General features: G+C 38.7%; 1 protein-coding gene across 1 annotated transcript in view; it reads right to left on the bottom strand.

The window, feature by feature from the left end:
• The window catches only part of MYBPC1 (myosin binding protein C1), a 75,469-nt gene that overhangs the window by 14,066 nt on the left and 42,086 nt on the right, over positions 1-19,317 (bottom strand). Inside the window, exons 12-24 of the mRNA XM_082064071.1 lie at positions 18,010-18,173; positions 16,688-16,793; positions 16,213-16,379; positions 14,522-14,684; positions 13,229-13,335; positions 11,862-11,995; positions 10,746-10,902; positions 10,022-10,126; positions 9,213-9,401; positions 7,652-7,786; positions 2,318-2,485; positions 1,661-1,749; positions 125-320 (exon numbers count right to left, since the gene is read on the bottom strand). Coding sequence (XP_081920197.1) covers positions 125-320; positions 1,661-1,749; positions 2,318-2,485; positions 7,652-7,786; positions 9,213-9,401; positions 10,022-10,126; positions 10,746-10,902; positions 11,862-11,995; positions 13,229-13,335; positions 14,522-14,684; positions 16,213-16,379; positions 16,688-16,793; positions 18,010-18,173 — 1,880 coding nt within the window. The remainder of the gene's footprint in view (positions 1-124; positions 321-1,660; positions 1,750-2,317; positions 2,486-7,651; positions 7,787-9,212; positions 9,402-10,021; positions 10,127-10,745; positions 10,903-11,861; positions 11,996-13,228; positions 13,336-14,521; positions 14,685-16,212; positions 16,380-16,687; positions 16,794-18,009; positions 18,174-19,317) is intronic.

Here is a 19,317-nt window from a genome sequence, read left to right as displayed (position 1 = left end):
ACATGGAGAGATATCACTGGTGAGAAAGATGCTTTTGGGGATTTTCTGTATGCTTTCCTATAGCCTTGGAATGGCCAGAGTCTGCTTCACTGGTGTGCATTTATTTCTGTTTCTCAAAACATACCAACAATCTGAATATCTATTGTAGCTTTGTCCACCAAGTTCTCCACTTCCACTTTCATGTCATATTCTCCGGAGTGGTTCCTTTCTGCCTTTCGGATGAAGATGATGGTGTCATTTTCAGTGTTGCGGATGTTGATTTGGTTCTTGTCGATTGGAGAACCATTTTTCTGCCATGATACTTTTGCCCTTGGTTTTCCCTGTAAGAAGCCAGGAAACAATGTGTACGTGATTTTTGGAGAGAAAAGGATAGGAGAGAAAACAAGTTTTTTTCCCTTTTTCTCCAAACGGGAAATAAAAACTGTCCTGAAAGAAACTGAGAATTCTTTATTAAATCATACAGCATTTGACACGCAATCATATTAATTCACATAAAATGCAGCAAATTATGGCTAAATTGGACAATTAACTTTATGACTAAATTTGACGATTTCCAGTTTTCTAAAAGAAAAGGAGAAAAAAAACTTAAACAAAGCCAGAAAATACAGAACAAAATATTTCACCCTCTGGAAGTGCCTACATTCTCTACACTGCCAGTGAAAGACGAAAGCAGTGGACTAAACCTCCAGGGATCCCAAACTCTCTTATTTCTTTGCAAAAGCAGGTGGAATAGTTGTTGGGCAGTCTGGATTGACATATTTTGTGTGCTGTTTTTATGGGCCTAGTAGTGCCCAGTTTAGGTACTTAAATCAGAGTGAATTCCCCCTGCTTTACCATGGGATTTGCCTTCCAGAGGTAAACAATTTGCAAATGCTGTCCCAAAAGGGTAATCTCACACATTTTTGAATGCTTTATCTTAGAGAATAACCAGAGAATATCCCTTTAATTTTTCAAGAGCAGTGTATCTTGCAATGTATTGCTGATCAAGCTTTTATTTGGCTTTTAACAGCCTGTAGAAGCTTGATTATGCTCACCCAGGATCTTTAGGTGTACAGAGATGAAATAGAAATGAATTCTGCCACAATTCTTGTATTCAGAAGAATAAAGACCCTACAGGTAGATAGGCAGTCACTGTTGTAAAGGTATGGGAATGAAGGTTAAGATGATGCTCTGGGAAAATGTGATATCTCCTTGGAAAAAGTCAGATTAGAGCTGTGATCTCAGGGATTTTACAGTTGCAGTTTCTATAGGAAACAGTGAAACTCTGCCCACTCTTCCCCTCCCTTTTCCTCTCTCAAGACAAGCAAAAGATTAAATGCTACAGTCTCACCCTTGATACTATATAAACTTCTACCAGTGTAACCATTTTGCATTTTGCTAGGCTTTATCTCACATGTAATGTGTACCGGGAGGATTTATGAATGTCCTTTGGATGACAGATGACAAATGAGCCTGTCTAAGCTAGTTACCCAATTCATTAATCGGCTCAGCATCATTTTTTTGAGAGGTCAAGGCAAAAGATTTAAAGCACCTGTGTACTTCTGTGTGCTTCTTTCTGCTTAAGTTAACTCACTGGCCAATCCAAGTTACACAGAAAGAAGTTAAAATGTAGCAATATAAGGAAAAATAGTGTTTTCCTGTCAGTGTTTTTAATTCTTACCTGGAAAGGAATCACAAGATTCACAGTTTCTCCAACTCTTCGAGTATAGGTTTGTTTTAAGTGTCTTGGTAGACGAATCTTTGGAGCCTCTGAAAAAAAGCCAAAAGCTTGTGTTTGATACTTATCTTCTTTTCTGTTTTAGACAGAACCGATGCGTATCAGTATAAATGGAAGACTGTGCTCTACATTTCCCAGAATCACAGAATGTCAGGGATTGGAAGGGACCTCAGAAGGTCATCTAGTCCAATCCCCCTGCCGGAGCAGGAACACCTAGATGAGGCTACTAATGTGTGAGGTATCTAAAGTTTATTGGTCCCACAACGTTACATTTGGGACACCATCAATTTTGGTTACACCAAATGTTATGGTGGTAGGAATAGGTGAGAAATTTAGTGCAGCTCAAAAAAAAGCAACATTAATTTCAAGTTCTGCAGAAAGAAAAAAAAAGCCTTGAAAGGCTGAGCAATAAAGGCTTGGAAATGAAACAAATGAAAAGAACTACAGATATTTTTAAAGGCAGTTTTATGATTTCTATCCACTGCACAATGGCATCGTAAGGCTGTATAATCAGTTTCCAACAAGTATCAGCCTTAAAAAACCCAAACTAAATATGAAGCAGAGTGTATTTGTGGGTGAGCGTAGGCAGGAGGATCTTACCTATCACTTCCTTGACTAAAATAGGCTGTGGGTGGTACCTGGGCTCACTTTCACCAGCAGCATTCACAGCTTTTACTCTCACGAGGATTTTTGAGCCAGTTGGCAGGCCAGTGATAGTAAATTTCGTTTTGTCCGTCAGCTCCGGGTTAGCCACGATCCATTCGTCAGCTGGTTTAGGAAAAGAGGAGGTGAGGGCAAATCCAAAGAACAGGTAATTATAAGTACATCCACTGCACGGATGAGGAAAATTACAGAACAGTAATAGCTTCATTATATTCTAATGAATACCTCTAGTTGTTTTTTCTAATTGTGTTATAACATGATATTGATTCACTTTAATATGTAGGAAGAATATTTCAAACCTGCTGATTATAAATTTATGTTTAGAGAAAAATATGTTTTTAGAGTGTGTATACCATTTAATTGTAACAGAGAGAAAACTGACTATTTTTTAAATTCAGCTGTTAGAAAACAAGGGCAACATAGAGTATATTTCCAAAAGCACCCATCACTGCTTTAACAACTTCCTTGGAGAGAAATGGATTTTACAATTAATTTCAAAAATATCATAATTAAACCAGTACTGAGTACCCTTGAAAGTACCACTGAGAGCGCAGGGATGAGAGAAACACAGAATATATGCAAGTTGCAATGAAATGCCATCTCTCCTTATGCTGTTAAAATAGTTGGGCTGTGTCAGAATTATTCACATAATTACATCGTTCTTGGATCTTTTGTCCTCTCCGTAGGCAGTCACATGTAATCTAGAGCGATTGTAACAGTACAGCCTTTCTGAAAACTTCAATTACAAATGATACTTTCTTTTCCACCCTGCCATCCAAACACAGGTTGCTTTAACGCTGCTCTTGCCTTGACATTTGGAGTCAGATTTATGCAGTAGCAAGTCATTATCAATACCTTCCACGTCATATAAAGACGGCATTATAATACTGCCACAGAAGACAAGACAACTATTATATTATGAACTAGAGAGTCCTGCAGACTTAGCATGCAATACTGTGGTACATTTTAATGACTGTATGCCTTACTTTTAGGAATAAAGTTCTCCTTCAACTTGCTTCTGTCAGCTTCTAGCACAAGAGGATTGCAATCAAGGACTGTTTCCCGCGCACCTCCCCCTCCCCTTGTACAGGTACTACAGAAAGTTCTGTAGACTGTTGCCCCTAAAATTCACTCTCAGAAATTTATCTTTACTTTTATGAAGATAATTTTTCTTTTGGTAAAGAAGATTTATATCCTTTGTTGAATACTGTACCTTCCAGGTTAAAAGGTGGCTCCACCAATTCCTCTGACAGATCTGTCGATATACCTTGTGAGAATCCATCTTTAAAATTAATCAGAGACACCCACTTTCACACAGATGGAGCATTTTGTCAGTGGTTAGCAATTCCTGTTAGTAAGTATGCAAAGATAGATGCTGGGCTTTAAAGATTTAGAGAACCCTTATTTAGGGAGACTGCAGGAAGGAGAGAGATGGGAAGAGAGTATCTAGATCAAAGAACAGTTATGCATGATGCTGACAGGAAAGCTAACGGATAAAAGAAGAGGAGGAGATAAGGTGGTTTTTGTTTATTCTTTTCCTTTGGGCCTGATCACAGCCCTGGAAAGATGAATAGAAAGAGACAAAAGGAACATTTGGAAGAGAGAAATGAAACAAAAGGATGATGGGAAAAAGTGTGGGAGAAGAAGAAAACACATCATAGAAGAGAGAAGACATTCAGAGAAGAATTCTGAACAAGACAGAAAAAGAGAAGTCTTGGAAAAAAATCTTATGGAAAGAGAAGAGAAGAGAAGAGAAGAGAAGAGAAGAGAAGAGAAGAGAAGAGAAGAGAAGAGAAGAGAAGAGAAGAGAAGAGAAGAGAAGAGAACACAGCTAAAGGCAACACAGAAAGAAAAGTAAAGAATGCCAAAACCATGGATAATGACAGATATGATGTAAACACCAAGACTTTATTTCCTGAACAAAGCTATCACTGCCCTGGATTTCCTGGAATCCTAGACTTGGCTCTTTTCAGGATAATAAAAATACTGTTGTAGTGTCTATGCATGGTCCTGGATGGATACATTGGCAAACAGCCAACAGAGACTCTCTGAAGTCCTTCTTTACTAACTATGAAAACAGATAATCTGCAGGTACAATGGCCCTTTAAAGGCAGATAAACATGGTGTCCTAGGGAAAACAAGGGCCCAGCTCATCAGTCTACCTGTGAAATGTCACACAGAACCACCCAGCAGAGTACATTACATTACTAGGAACTCTCCTCTTCAGTGTCAACACGATGTGGTCTACTTCACATCACCACAGCAAGAGGTTCAAGTTGGATGTTGTAAACTAGCTCTGGGGAGTTCTATATTCATGTTGTTCACATCTGTGCAGTGCTAGGTCCAGATACTCATGATGAGACTCTAGTTCAGTAGTATACACTGAGAGCTGTCAAAGGTGCTACCATAGTTAAGGATGTCCAAGAGTCCACCATGTTGATCAAGTTATGAGGTTCAGACTAAAAGGAAATACCAATATTCACTAAGCCAAACCAATGCTCATGTACACGATTCTTGTAAGTTGTAACTACATATATATTTTGTCTTCATATTTTCAGCTTGTGACTTCTCTTAATGATTGCTGTGATAAGGAAGATTCAGAAAAGCCCTGTTTAAAACTACTTCAGTGACAATGATGAAAGAATGGAGAAGGTAAAGACAAATGAGTTTACAAACACATGATTAAAGGAACAGCAGAATGAATATAGACGGTCATAAAAAATACCTTGAAATTAAAAAGAGTTATTACACATTATAGAAGAAATTAGTTTGAGGCAGAACAGGCACTGAAAGGACTGAGGAAAGGAGGCACCACGATATTTCAAGAAAGAGAAAGGGACTGAACACAGAGAAAAGGATGCATATTCCAATAACACATCTTTTTAAATTGGTATTTTCTACTAAGCCTGCTTCTTCCTAACAATTTTCATAACATATATACATAAATAATGTCAATTGTGTATATATATATGTATATACATATATAGGAGGCATATATAGATATACATAAACACTCAGCTATGTAAAATACATTGTACCCATTGTATTTTAACTGAGGTGGGTAACAATAAAATGACAGACTTGACTGTCATTTTGTTGTATCTTCATATGTTTTAAACCTATCTGAAAAAAAAAAAAAAAAAAATTTGTTCCATTCAACAGGTATACAATGATCTTCTGTCTAATAATAGAATCATATACAATGATCTTCTGTCTAATAATAGAATCATAGAACAGTTTGGGTTGGAAGGGACCATCACAGGTCATCTAGTCCAACCCCCTGAGATGGGCAGGGGCATCTGCAACTAGATCAGGTTGCTCAGAGCACCATCCAGCCCAGCCTTGAATGTCTCCAGGGATGGGGCATCTACCACCTCTCTGGGCAACCTGGGCCAGGGTTTCACCACCTGCATGGTAAAATATTTCTTCCTCATGTCTAGCCTGAATCTCCCCTACTTTAGTTTAAAACCATTACCCCTTGTCCTATTGCAACAGACCCCCCTAAAAACTCTGTCCCCATCTTTCTTATAGGCCCCTTTTAAGTACTGGAAGGCTGCAATAATGTCTCCCTGGAGCCTTCCTTAAAAGGTAGATTTGGAAGATTTCTCTGAAAATCATATTTTACATTAGTATATGTATATATTTTTCATCCTCTCCTGTCACCTAATTCAAATATCACAGACTCTAATGTCAAGGATTTTACGACAGTGGCATATTACAAGCACTTTTAACTTTTTCCCCCGCCATCTTACCAATGCTAAACAGTGCATAATATAAAGAATACACTGAAGTCCTCACATTGACAGTTCCCTTTATATTCCCATACATCTTGCCTATACAATGGAAACATTCTAGGAATGCTTTGTCTTAATGTGAGACTGCATGCTTACTTGTTCTGAGCTGCTCTCTCCCAATATACAAGGAAAACCCTTCCTACCATTCCAGCTGCCTTCAGGTGATCTTCTCCAGACCTCTGAGCTTCTTGCAGTCTGCTCCTGCTCCTTACAGATATTCAGCTCAACACTACAAGATGATGACTGCTCCTGAGAAAAGCCAATGGTTCTTCTTCACTCCTTCTCCCACTCACTGGAGTGAGAGCTGAGGACACTCTGCTCCTGTGGTGTCTGACCGCTTTTGTGAACTATTGTTTTCCTGGACTGTCTGAATCTGCAACACGTGATAGTGTGAATGACAAGTTCTGTCCTCTACATATTGTCTCCAGGCTGTGGACTGCATTCATGAAAATGCTTCATTGAAATAAATGCCTCTATGAAAAAAAGGTGTCCAACTCATCGCTTGATTTACAGTGGAGTCAAAAGCAGCAGGTAGTGGAGCTGAAGGTGACTGTGTCCTGTCCATCCAAATACACAACATTGCTGGAGTCCCACTGAATGGCATTTGCCCACGGAGGCTGGGGACTGCAAATATCACTCCAGACTATTTGATACTTACTTAGGTCTTGGTAGATTTTACTTTTTGAAAATAGACTTCATTTGATGCCAATTCAGAAGAAAATCTGCTTGAAAATACTAAGTTTCTGCTGCTTGATCACCAAAGACTCTTAGTTGTAAAATATAAATTATACTTCCCTATTATTTGTTATTTTATTCTTATAAGTTATTCAGTCTCTTACATCTTTATCTTTCTCCTTCAGTTTTGTATAGATTTATGTCTTACATGGACATAGTTAAAGATCCTGTATCTAACTACACTGAAAAGTTGGAGAAATTCAATATCCAGGCATGAACTTCACATGCCTAGATAACTTCTACAGCCAGCTATTGGAGAGGCTGTCTGTCCTCAGTATTGGGAAGTGGCACTTGAAGTAGCCAATTAGTAATATGTCAAGATAGGAATTACCCCACTGAGGACTTCCTGTCCCTAAAACCCAGCCAACCTGCATATATTTTGGACAATACTTACAAACATTCATTATTTCCTATTCATTCATCCATCCACTCTTTACTGTATTGATTCTTCAATTAGCTCAAAAAAGAGGACAACAATTAACACAGTACTTGGTACACTACAACAGATTATATGGCTTTTGTTTTGGATTTCAGATCAAATGTAAGATCAATCGAACTACAGTCAGTATGTGGGATCTGGAATACAAACCAAAGGAAGCCTGAACAAAACCCTGCTGCTTGAGGTGTTCTGACTGATTAGTCTCTGCCTCAGAGTGAGAGCACTTGGTACCTGTAGAGAAGAAAGGGAGAAAGTCTCACCTACTTTCACTGTGAGTAACATACCACAGTCATTGTCACTTACTTCCTTCAAAGCAGTACTCTACAACATAGCCGTCTAGCCCTGCCGCTCCGATGTGGTCTGGTGGCCTCCATTTCATTGTGACTGTGGTGTCAGTCACTCCATCCACTGCCAGGAGAGTTGGTGGGCTGGTAACAGCTGGAGCAAGCAGGCAGCGGGGAGAAGGCAGAAAACTGTGTTACAATTAAAGGTTTACATTTATGGAGTGAATTCCTCTAATTTAGCATTGTAGGCAACAGGCTAAATCCTGCCTACCAGGCATTTCCAATCATCCCTGTCATATCTTTCCCAACTAGGACCAAACTAGGAGAAGCAAGTGCCTCATCCCATATCTGCTCACAGCCTAACCTGGAGTTAAATTCCTCCTGCTCAGGAGCGAAAGGACAAAGAACGGTGAAAGGTAGAGCAGAGAAGTTATGAGTTTCATGTTCTACAACAGCAGGTATTTTCTGGCAAGAGGAGAACATGCTGTAGCAGTAGCAGCCACCTTCTTCCTGCTCCCTTGCATTTTAAGTGCGCCGCTGAGCAAGGTGGAGACCTTTGCTGCCCTACAGAACAAGAGACCTTTCTTTTATAGGGACTTGTGGTTGTCACAATAGTTTGAAAATCTGTTTCTCTAGATGAAAAGACCACTGAATTAGTCTGTCACTGGGTGAATGACAAGGCCTTCTAGCTGTTATATTAATGTAAAGCAATAAGATGATGTATAGAATAGTATAAAATACATCCTAGACTAACCTGGATTGTCTGCAAAAGGATATTGAAAATACATAATCCCTTTCTGGGAAAAAAGTCCCTATTTCATCTAATGGGGACCCATAGCTCATAGGATGAAATTAGAGACTATTCAAATGTTATTATATGTTTTATTGCAATATTTGGCAAATTCACTTTTTTTTTTTTTCATAGATTTCTACCTTTATGATAGGTAATATACCTGTGATTTTTTTAAATGGAAATATATGGATTATTTGTGAATATCTGTACATTTTTTAAAATGGCAAACTACTATGTGACAGCAAAGCATAAGCAGTGAAACGTGAAAGGAAGTCTCATTTTCATACAGTGCAGCCTGCAAATAGTGATCTTAGACTTCTAGTCACTTTTCCTGACCCTCTTTGGCCAAATTTATATCAGGAGAAAGACACACAAAACAACCAAGACTATAATGCATCATCTTCATCAATTCTCTAAATTGCCAGCTTGACTGGCAATAGTTTGACTCTTGGCTCAGGAGGTACCTATGATACATAAAAAAGTGGAACTGTTAATTTTGGTGCTTAAAACATATTGACCATAGTATTGACCATATCCGGCTCACCTATAGCGTGTCACTGTTTTATTGTAGTGCACCATTTTTCTGGCTATATATCCTTGTTTCTTGTTTGTAAAAGGCTATAAATCCTTCAGGGATAGATATATAGTTTATGCTGCACCTAATAAAGACAGGTCCTGAGCAACACAAGTGCAACAAGAACTATGGTTATATAATTAGATGACTTTAACAATGTATTAATGATAATTTTCTAAATACATACTTATGTCTATGTCCTTGACTACTTACCTAAAGGAACAAAGGACTTTGAAGGCATACTTGGTTTGGAGGTGCCTATTGCATTAACAGCAAATACACGGACCTCATAAGCAACACCTTCAATCATCTTCTTTGGCTCAAAAGTTGTTTCTTTAATCAGTTCAAAATTCAGCCTCATCCACCGGGAGCTTTGTTTCTTTTTCCTTTCAATGAAATATCCTATCGACCAAACAAAATTTGACTATAGTAAGTGGTGGCATAAAGCTCAATAGTGAGGTTTTTCTGTATACACCTCAATATCCCCTTCTAGTCTCAAAGTGGTTTAAGAGTTATTGTTAAATTTTTCCCATTGCAAGCTACTTGATAGTCACCTCCTTGGATTTCACAGCCATGTAAGAGTTTTCTTTGGACTTCACTTACAACACCACTGTATTAAGTTCAAAGTGATTCTGCTGGCGTCTGGGCCCCTCTGTTTTTCCTGTTGGTTCAGTGTATTAGAAGATATTCCAATTTACACAGTAAATTGTTTCTGAAACTCCTGCTAACATTCAAACAGACTAACAGTTCAAAGTTCGGTATTATAAGAGGTTGTTTTTCAAGTAAGGGGATTGGTAATGTGGCAACATACAAAATGACAAATCTCAAAGCATTAAAAAATCAGGTATCCAATAAAGTCAAAGAATGGGTAGAGCATTCCTGTAACTGGATACTCGAAGTGCACCTCTCTAGGGCCTGAACTAAACTCTGATCCTATGGCATCCATTATTTGGGGTTTGTTTCTTTTGTCTATATTAGAACATCACTACAAAAAAAAAAAAAAAAAAAAGAGAAGTATGTACCTAAGATGGGTGATCCACCATCATTGGCTGGAGGTTCCCAGGTCATAACACACCAGTCTTCACCCACCTCAGTCACATTTGGTGCCTGAGGAGGATCAGGAACGTCTGTTGCAAAGAAAGTAAATATTATTATTAAAATTTTTAAAAAAATACATAGGCTGAAATAGAAAATGTCAGATAAGAAACAAATCTGAACAGTGTAACAGGATTTCCTAATGAGGAGAGAGAAAGAAAGAAGATGTTTGTGGATCCTGGCAGGTGGATAGGAAGGGATAAATGCCAAGTTCATCCACGCAGTCAGGACACTTGAGAACCACTTGAGGGCATGTGATAAGACAGAGCCCACAGCCAGATGGAGAATGGAAGGTGTTAAGGGCAGCCAGAGGCGACTGCACAGGTGTGGCCCCTGCAGCATGAGGTGGCAGCAGGGTGATAATTAACTCTCACTTAAATCCCATGCTAAACTCCTGTTACACTGGGATTTAGTATCCTTGCACCTCAATTCCACATCTGAAAATGGGGACAAACTGGAAAATTGAAGTTTTCTGACAATCTACAGCAATTTGGTAGGTAGGGAGGACGTCTACGGAAGAGTCCCTTCAGGTAGAGGAAGAAGAATTTGTCTCTACTTGGGGTGCAGAGAAGCAGGGTTCTTCAAGGAGCATTTATTGAAAAGGGCTGTGATAAAAGATATTGCTTATGTGCACTCTTCCACATGACTTACCAACCACTTTAATGTTGATTAGAGCTGTGTCCTCTCCAGCCTCATTCTTTAATGATATTCTGAATTGACCTGAATCTTCTCTCTCAGCCGTATCAATGACCAGACAGCTGCTGTCTGGATATGTTTCTGCCCGTATTCTTCCACTGTCTGTTATCCACTATTAATCAAAGCAAACAGAGGGTAAAGTAATATTTTCTGGATTTGAGAATCAAAATGCTCAAAAATCAACGTCTGCATGCAGTACAGGACACTTCAGCAAAAATACTAAAGCAAACACACTAAAGCTCAGAATTTCAGTCACTTAATGATCACAAAAGTGTGAAAATAACTGAGGGACAAATAACTAACTTTAAAATACGGTTACTGTTTAGTACTCAGTTCAGCCATTGCATCCTAAAGGAAGATGCACTAGGCTTGCTGGTCCTGCGAGCAAGAACACGCTTTTGTCGACACTACCCATCATTAATTTGATGGAAAGAGAGTAGTGAATCCTTCCAAAAGTCAGATCGAAAATGTAATTCCTTCAGTTTAAAAGTCAGAGTGACTGTAATGGTCAGTAGTTTGTCTCACAATTTTCAAATGCTGGCACGTATTTTTGAGTAAGAGCTCTCCTAGAATAATTTCTTATTTGGACAAGTCCACAGTGGTGATATTACAATTAATATTTGAAAAATAGTAGTCAGAGATTTGACCAGATAGTTCTGACGAATCGAGTAATAATAGCATGTTCCAACTTCCACATACCACAATGGAAATTTAAATATGAAAAAGTATCCTTTTACTATTACACAGCCAGGGATTGACCTGTGCTTTAAGACACCAGATGCAAGACACCAATTGCCCAACCTATTGTTTCATTTGAGACTTGACACTCCATCAGAATTCATCATTCATTTTCCAAAACCAGACCATACCATGGCTTTCTGTCAAAACCTGTCAGCCATTTGGGGCAGTATGTACAGAAGAAGTAGCCATTTGGTAGGTTTTCACTAGTTTTTCTTCTGCATCTCATGTGTCTCTTTCATTTATAATTTATTTATAGCAAACCCGTATTTTTTTCCTTTGTTGGTTTCAGCCCCTTGTTAAGCTAAAGAAACGTGTATAATGACAATGTACCTTGTCCCCTTTACTCCACATGACTTTTGGAGTTGGCTCGCCAGTGATGGGGATCTCAAGTCGTAGTTTGCTTCCTGCCACTACTGTCACAGTGTTCCCTTCCCCAAGACCATCCAGGTGGAGTTTAGGAGGATCTGAAAAAGGAAAGATTGTCCAAGTTTGCCATGTGGCTGCCACTCTGTGAGTTCAGTGACTGGCACAGGTCTGCAACATAGAGAAACGGGCTCTATGTTTTTTATTTTCCTGGTATTTTCAATCAACTAATTTTTCGTGGAGAGGAGAATTTGTGAAGAAATCTTCTTTTCAAGAAAATAGTTTTCTGATTAAAATAAATCATGTTACCATAGAAAATTTGGAATAGTAGGACAATTGAAAAAACTGTCTTCCTGAGGCAGAATTATATGTACTCAGGTAACTTCTGAGAGAGATTTCCTCTAAGTGGCACTTGAGAATTTCAATTGCAGGCTTTCTACAACACCTATTACCATGCTTCAGGCATCACTGTTCTTGCAGTTTAAAAATATTCTTAAATCCTTTTTCTGAAAATGAAGTGGTCACTTTTGTTGTAACCCATGTGTATGGAGAACAACTGATTAATATCCTCTTACAACTTTTTTTAATGTATTGGAAGTTATATTAGTGAGTGCACCCTTCTAGTACCCTTTCCCTCTTCATTCTCCCTAAACCTCGCCAATACTTTTTCCAACACAGATACCCCACTTCTTTCCGTTTCAGTTATAGAACATATTTTCTAGAACTTTGGCCATTTCTATTGCTCTCCTTTTGACTTTCAAATTGCTAATTGCAGTTAAAAGCCAGCGAGGTATTGTTGTGTGAAAAGTCAATGCCTTGTTTTATTTTTGTTTGAAAGAGTGGGATCATTAACAAGCCTTCTGTTTTGCTGAATGAATAAAAGCTGCGCAGAAACATTTTGCTCTCTAGATAACCTATTTAGGGAATAGGTAAATATGTACCTATTCTACTGAGCTTTTACCAAACTAAATCACATTTTGTAATGTCAGCAAGCCAATTCTTGAAAGGAGACAACACTGTATAACCAAAAAGAGAAGAGCAACAGCTGTTTTACACAAACTCTTAGTAGTGGTTTAGGTTTGGGAATTCAACAACAAGAAGACTTCCCTGGGAGCTCCCCCAGGCTTGGAAACTGTGAACAGAGCCTGAGCATAGGCAAAGTGCTCCCTGACTACCTCACTTGCACTTTGCCAAAGCAGCAGGTTTGTGTTGTCTGGTAGATGTCTGCTCAAAGGAAATAAACTGACTATAATCAATGAGATTTCACACTGCTTTTAATTTCCAAAGGCCAGGGAAAGAGATGTTATATATAAGTCATTGTGCCATATACTTACCCACAACATGTACTTTGCATGGAATATTAATATTATAGGCGTCTGGTACAAACATGTATTCAGCCTCATCATCAACAGCAGCACTCGCTATAACAAATCTGTGGATTCTGTAAAAAATTGAAGAAATCAATGTTTAATATTTTTGAAGATTGTGTGAAGCTAGAAGGAAAAATCTATTAAAAGTTTAGGAGATCTGTGCAAGTGTGTAAAATTAGTGACCAAAAAAATCCTTTGCTGGATGCTTAGTGCTATTTTAACTGAATAAATACCATGTGATTTGTACAAAATATTATTGAGAAACTCACCAAATAATGTAACCAATCATAATATTTTTATTTGAACACTGAAGTAGAAAAATACAGGAGTGTAATCTCTTTGCTGCTGCTGCTGTTAATTGTAATTTGGTTGTTGAAGAAGAAATATTTGTGACAGGACCAAATCTCCTATTTGTTTGCCAGAATAAAGAAACAGGTGAGCAAAGCATATGTTTCTCTTACTACCTAACTGCGTCTTCCAGAATGGTAATTTTTTTGCTCTCCTATCACCGGCTCTGGCTAAACTTTGTTCCAGGTAGGACTCACCTCTGCACCCTTTCTGCTCCCCTTTCCCTCACCTCACCCTATGAGCCTACATGGGTTGTGGGAGATCCTTCACCTTATGTCAATCCCAGGGGTCATCGCACAGCTGGCACTTGTTCCTTACTGTGACTTAGCCAACATTATGGCGTCAATGCAAAGATTTCATAGCCTGTTTAGGAGCATCTTCACAACTGCAGTTCCAGCTGTATAAATGGTCTGCTAAGCTGAAAAAAGGTAGGAGCTTTCCCTGTTTTGTTTTGGCTTTGTTCTTGTTTTTTATACTTTCCAAGAAAAAGGAAGATTATAAATGCAAAAGGACCTGATATCTCCACATACTTTGTATAGACAGAGATACATGTCCTGAATTGACACAAGCAGAAGCTATCAGAAAAACAGACATTTAAAAGCTATTTTTAATAATATATAACAATTATTTTACTTTACTACTTAATGTTCCATTCTAACAACAATATCAATGTCAAGAAAAATTAATAGCTTGAACTCAGATGGATCAAGGATTTGATTATGGCCCTCCACAGCCAAAAGACACAAGATGAAAGGGAGCAAGGTGACATGGCTTTTGTAATGATAAAAATGTCAGAGGGACACAGGTTAGGCTCGATTACCAGATAATTTTCAGCGAAGTAACCCACATATTGGCACATCTCTATGGTGTAATGCCATCGGAAGCCAAGTCGATACACAACAGGCTTACCTTCCTTTGTGATAAAGCTTTACACGATCGCTGGCTTCGACTAGTTGCCCATTTTTGTACCATTTCCCTGACACGTTCTCGGATATCTCACACTTCAGGTGGATTTCCTGTCCAAGCCTCACAGTCTGGTCTTCCAGTGCAAGTGATATCTTCAGTGGTCTCACTTAGTAAAACAGAAGCAGAGCTATTAACACTAACATCAAACAATAGCTCATGGTTCTGTCCCCGAGCTCCTAGCTATTACAATAGTCTTCAAATCAGAAAAATGCCTCCAATAATAAAGTTCTCAAGTTGAAATACCAGTTATATGTACATGTCAGCTACATAAATTAACCTCTTTTCATGTAGTCTGGTGCCTTAGAAAGGGTGATCCAAAATGCTCATTCTCTAGGGAAACTCCATGGATATTGTGAGTAGAACTAAGCTCGGGAGCATTATTTGAATGCAGTCCTCTCTCTGGTGTATAGGTGCTGGAGGTAGGGTATTTCTATCCACCAGAGTCCAGTAAGAAACTTTCAAGAAGCGAAAGACCTCTGTCCCCAGACCTATGCACTAGAAGGGGTTACAACCTGCCTTTCCTGTGATCTGGCAGTGGTCTAACTGCTATCATAGCTCTCCCAGCTGATCCAAGGTAATTTGGAGAATTCCCAGATTATTTCATCTTAACTGAGGACTGTACTTCTCCACCTCTTTTGTCAGGCTGGTAGCAAATGCTGACTGGACAGAAAGCTGAACTTCATACACTCCTTGTTCTCATGTTTGCTGAACTGCCGTAACTTACCTATGAATACCCACAGCTATTACTAGGTTTTGTAAAACTTGAGCCTGGGAACTGGTTCTCCAGTTCACTTCCACTTTCTGGAAGATTAGATGCTGTAGACCAGAGTCCAGGCTGAACACACAGTAGCGTCTGTATGCAATAAATATCCCTGACTGTAGTCTGACATAGGAAACAAAGAGTGATGGGAAAGGGATCATTTTATAGAGAGCCAGCTGGAAAATCCTCAGAAGGAGTTGCATGAAAGGAAAGATGATGGAGTTCAATAGCTATGGAGAACAACTTCCAACACTAATTGGTTGTGCTTAGGATTCCAATTTGTACAAAATAGTCAAAAGCAGTATGAGTATCACTAAACAGTGTGTATTTATGCATAATGTATGATAACTTTAGAGGACAGGAAGATACATTTTACTATAAAACACAGGTGTTTTAAAGAGAAATTGCACAGAGTCTTGAGGGAGCTACATAGTCATGTGTTTGTGCCTATGAGTTCAGGTTGAATGATCCTGATGTCTGTTAACAGCATGCCCAGTTACAAAACTGCTTATTTTGTCCAAATTCCTCCTCACCGCCCCCCCCGCCCCCCCCCCCCCCCCCCCCGCTTCTGTCTAAAAAGCCTTGGTTTGGCTTTCCTGTGAAAATCTGACAGGATTCAAGAGAAGCTGATATTTCCATTGAAAATTTCACTTTGTTGACCTGTTATTCTTTGGATGGACAGCTTTGTTTTCCCTCTTAATGGAGTGACAGAAAGTTTTCAAGCAGGACTAGTTCATTGCCTGTTACTGCAAAGAATGTCTGAAGGAAATAAGGAAATTCACTGTTATGGAGATTTGCAGCGCAGAAATTGGTATGGAAGATAAGTAAGCCAGCAAACTGTGACAAATTCAAGAGCAAGATGTATTATACTTACAATCAACTGAAAGCTTAGCTTCTGATTGGCCTCCAGTTGTCATTACTGAGTAAGTTGCGTTATCATTTTTTGCAGCTTCCTCTATGATCAAAGTGTGTTTTTTACCCTCAACCTTGATTCGATACCGAGATTTAGGATCATTAGGAAGTTCTACACCATTCTTAAACCTAACGGAAAACAAAGGATGATTATTTTTCCAATAAAAGTCCTGAGCAAATGAGACTCCCATAGACTGAAACTTCCAGAGAAGGATTTATAAGACTTAAGACACAATAAAAGGTTATACAAATTCATCCATGAATGTGTAAAGATATTTTTGCTGTTGCTGCATTCTTGAATAATGTTTTTCTTGAGATTTTCTTAACAATTTTAAGGCTCACTGGTATAGGAAAAGCTGTTCATGTTTTTGCCTACAATTAAAATATTCTGGGTTTTATTCTTAAGGAAAACAATATCTGTTCAAAGTGTGGCTTACCATTTCACATTTGCATCATCCTCAGATACTTCACAGCTCAATTCTACTCGTTCACCAACATAGGTACTAGTATCCTCCAGCCCTTTCGTCACCAAAATCGGAGGATCTGTGGAAAGAGAAAATTACAGATTTGCAATCTGAGAGAGAAAACTAAGTGAAAGAAATTTTCAAAATCATGCTATAGAAGAAGATACTGCTTTGAAATTCTAATACAGAATCATAGAATCATTTAGTTTGGAAAATACCATTAAGATCATTGATTCCAACCATAAACTTACACTGCCAATTCCACCATTAAACCATGTCCCTAAGTGCCACATCTACTAGTTTTTTGAATATCAGACTCAGTTCAGCCTTTTCTGCCTTAAATCAGGGAAGCAGTTGCTCATTAAGATGCTAGTAGGAAATGTGCTAAACAAAAAAATAACATTTGTTCAGGTTAATACCTGCCTTGGATCCCTTTTTGTTAACAGTTTGTCCAGGTAGGCTGACATGAGAAGCTGATATTCCCCTCCCACAGATCCCTCTCATAGACCAGTGTTTTCATCAGGTCCTATAGCCTGTTATACACAATAAGATGACCTGATGGCATAACGCAGTGCCCTTTTTGGTTTAACCCATTCCTAGTGTCAAAACTCAAGTTTATTTAATAGCAAGAGATTGTACAACAGTTATCCTATGATATTTATAGGGCTAATGGGCTCCATTATATTAAATAGCTTTCTGAAATATTTGATGATTTTTTTCAGTCACTGTAAGTTTTGTTTTTCTTTTTGTTTTGTTGTCCATGTGTGAGTGATGCCATGAATATTATCAGTAAGACTATCAACACTGTGGGAACAAAAAGGGTGAAGAACTGGCCACCCGTTCATAGCTTTTGATGGAGTCTTACCATAAATCTGTGCAGATGGAATGAAAACAAACTGCTAGAAAGTCTGATCTGAGAGTACTTGAAACAGATCAGTTGGACCAATAGTATCAAGGTCAGCAGGTACTTAAGAGTGGTGTTTGGGAAAGCCAATGCTACAATAAAGGAGTCTCCAAAATGGCTTTATAACTATGAAGGGGACCAAAGCCCTACTAGATCCCAATGTACAGTATGAAATCAAGCATATCCACATTTCAGGCTTTTCACTAAACTACTAAATACAGGACGAGGAACAAAAATGGTCAGGGATCGCAGAAATACAGAGTGATCATAAGGGCTGCCAGTGCAAATACAAAAATATACTGAACCAAATCCTCCCTGTTAATTTCTGTTGTGGTCGAAGAACCTGCACCAATTTACAGTAGGTGAAGTAGGAGTGAACGGATGAAGTTACCTCTCACAAACAGTTCTGTGGAGCATTTCTCATCACCAGCTGTCACGTAATATCGAGCATCATCTGTCATCGTACAATTATTGATGAATAAAATTCGCTGATTACCTTTGTGTTCAAAAATGTATCTGTTTGAACAGGAACACAGCAAAGATACATAAACAAAACTGATGAACCCCTTTTGTTTTATGTCAAAAATGCTTTAGGGATTAATAGAGGTGAAGATCCTGGTTTTTACATAGAACTGGAAAAGTTGCCCTGGAAAAGTTGCCCTGGAAAGCAGTTTCTGAGATTCAACAGAACTATCATTGACTTTTTAGCAGAAAGAGGTGTGGTGTAGGGTGACAAAAAGTGGCTTCTGGCATGTTCCAAAATCCCAGGCTTGAATGATACAAAAAAAATAAAATTAAAAAATGAGCAGGCTTTGAAGAGTGGCAAATAAAATGGAGTCTGAAACTCTAGATGAGTAAAGATGAAAATAACCAGTAACAGGACACCATCTTCATTCCAACACTCTTAACATTTTTGTGAAGTATAATAATAGCTGAAGTTAAGAAGTTAATATTATTGGTAGGCCAGATGGCACAAGAGATCAGTAATGGGATATGGGGTTTTGGTAATGGGATATGGAGCCTTTCACCTTTATGTCACCACTGTAGATCTGCTCCAGGTTTGTAATGACCAAAGCTCATTAGCATCTGACAGCTGCTTCAGTAGCCTGGAAGAAATGCACTGGAGCATTCAATCCAGGTCCTTCTGCTGCAGCAGTATCCATATAGCTGACCGCGAAACGGTTCTGAACGGCTCATGGCAGATAGAGGGGCTAAAGAAAAGGTGCCCTCTTTATTATGCATTTTTTGTCAACTATGAATATTAATTGAAATTCTTCATCGATTTTTGCAGCAACAGAATGAAAGAAATCTGCCCCTTCTCCGTAAGAGTGCTTTTGCCTTTTTTTTTCTTTTTCTTTTTTCCAACAGGGCCAGAGGATAAAATTGCTGGGACTTTGTGCTGCTGAGCAACGTTTGAGGAACATTTAATTGTTGTGTGTTGGTGGCTGCACATCGTCATTCCTAGCTGGGTCTCGACTGTGGAATGGGATTTTCTGCGTCAGGTTGTAAAAGCTAGTTGAGGTCACACTAGGGACTGGGCTCAACTTCCAGCCTTTGCTCTAACTGTGCTCAAGTGTCTGCACCTGAAAAGCCACTTCTTCTAGATAAAGACAGAGAGTAAACCAAAATGCAGGTGATACAGATGATGAAGAAGCTTGGGTACACCAGACCTGTTGCACATGACTGAAGTCACTTCGAG

The sequence above is a fragment of the Streptopelia decaocto genome (assembly GCF_964273445.1).
Source record: "Streptopelia decaocto genome assembly, chromosome: 1".
Taxonomy (NCBI): Eukaryota; Metazoa; Chordata; class Aves; order Columbiformes; family Columbidae; genus Streptopelia; species Streptopelia decaocto.
This window is presented reverse-complemented; position numbering and strand designations above follow the sequence as displayed.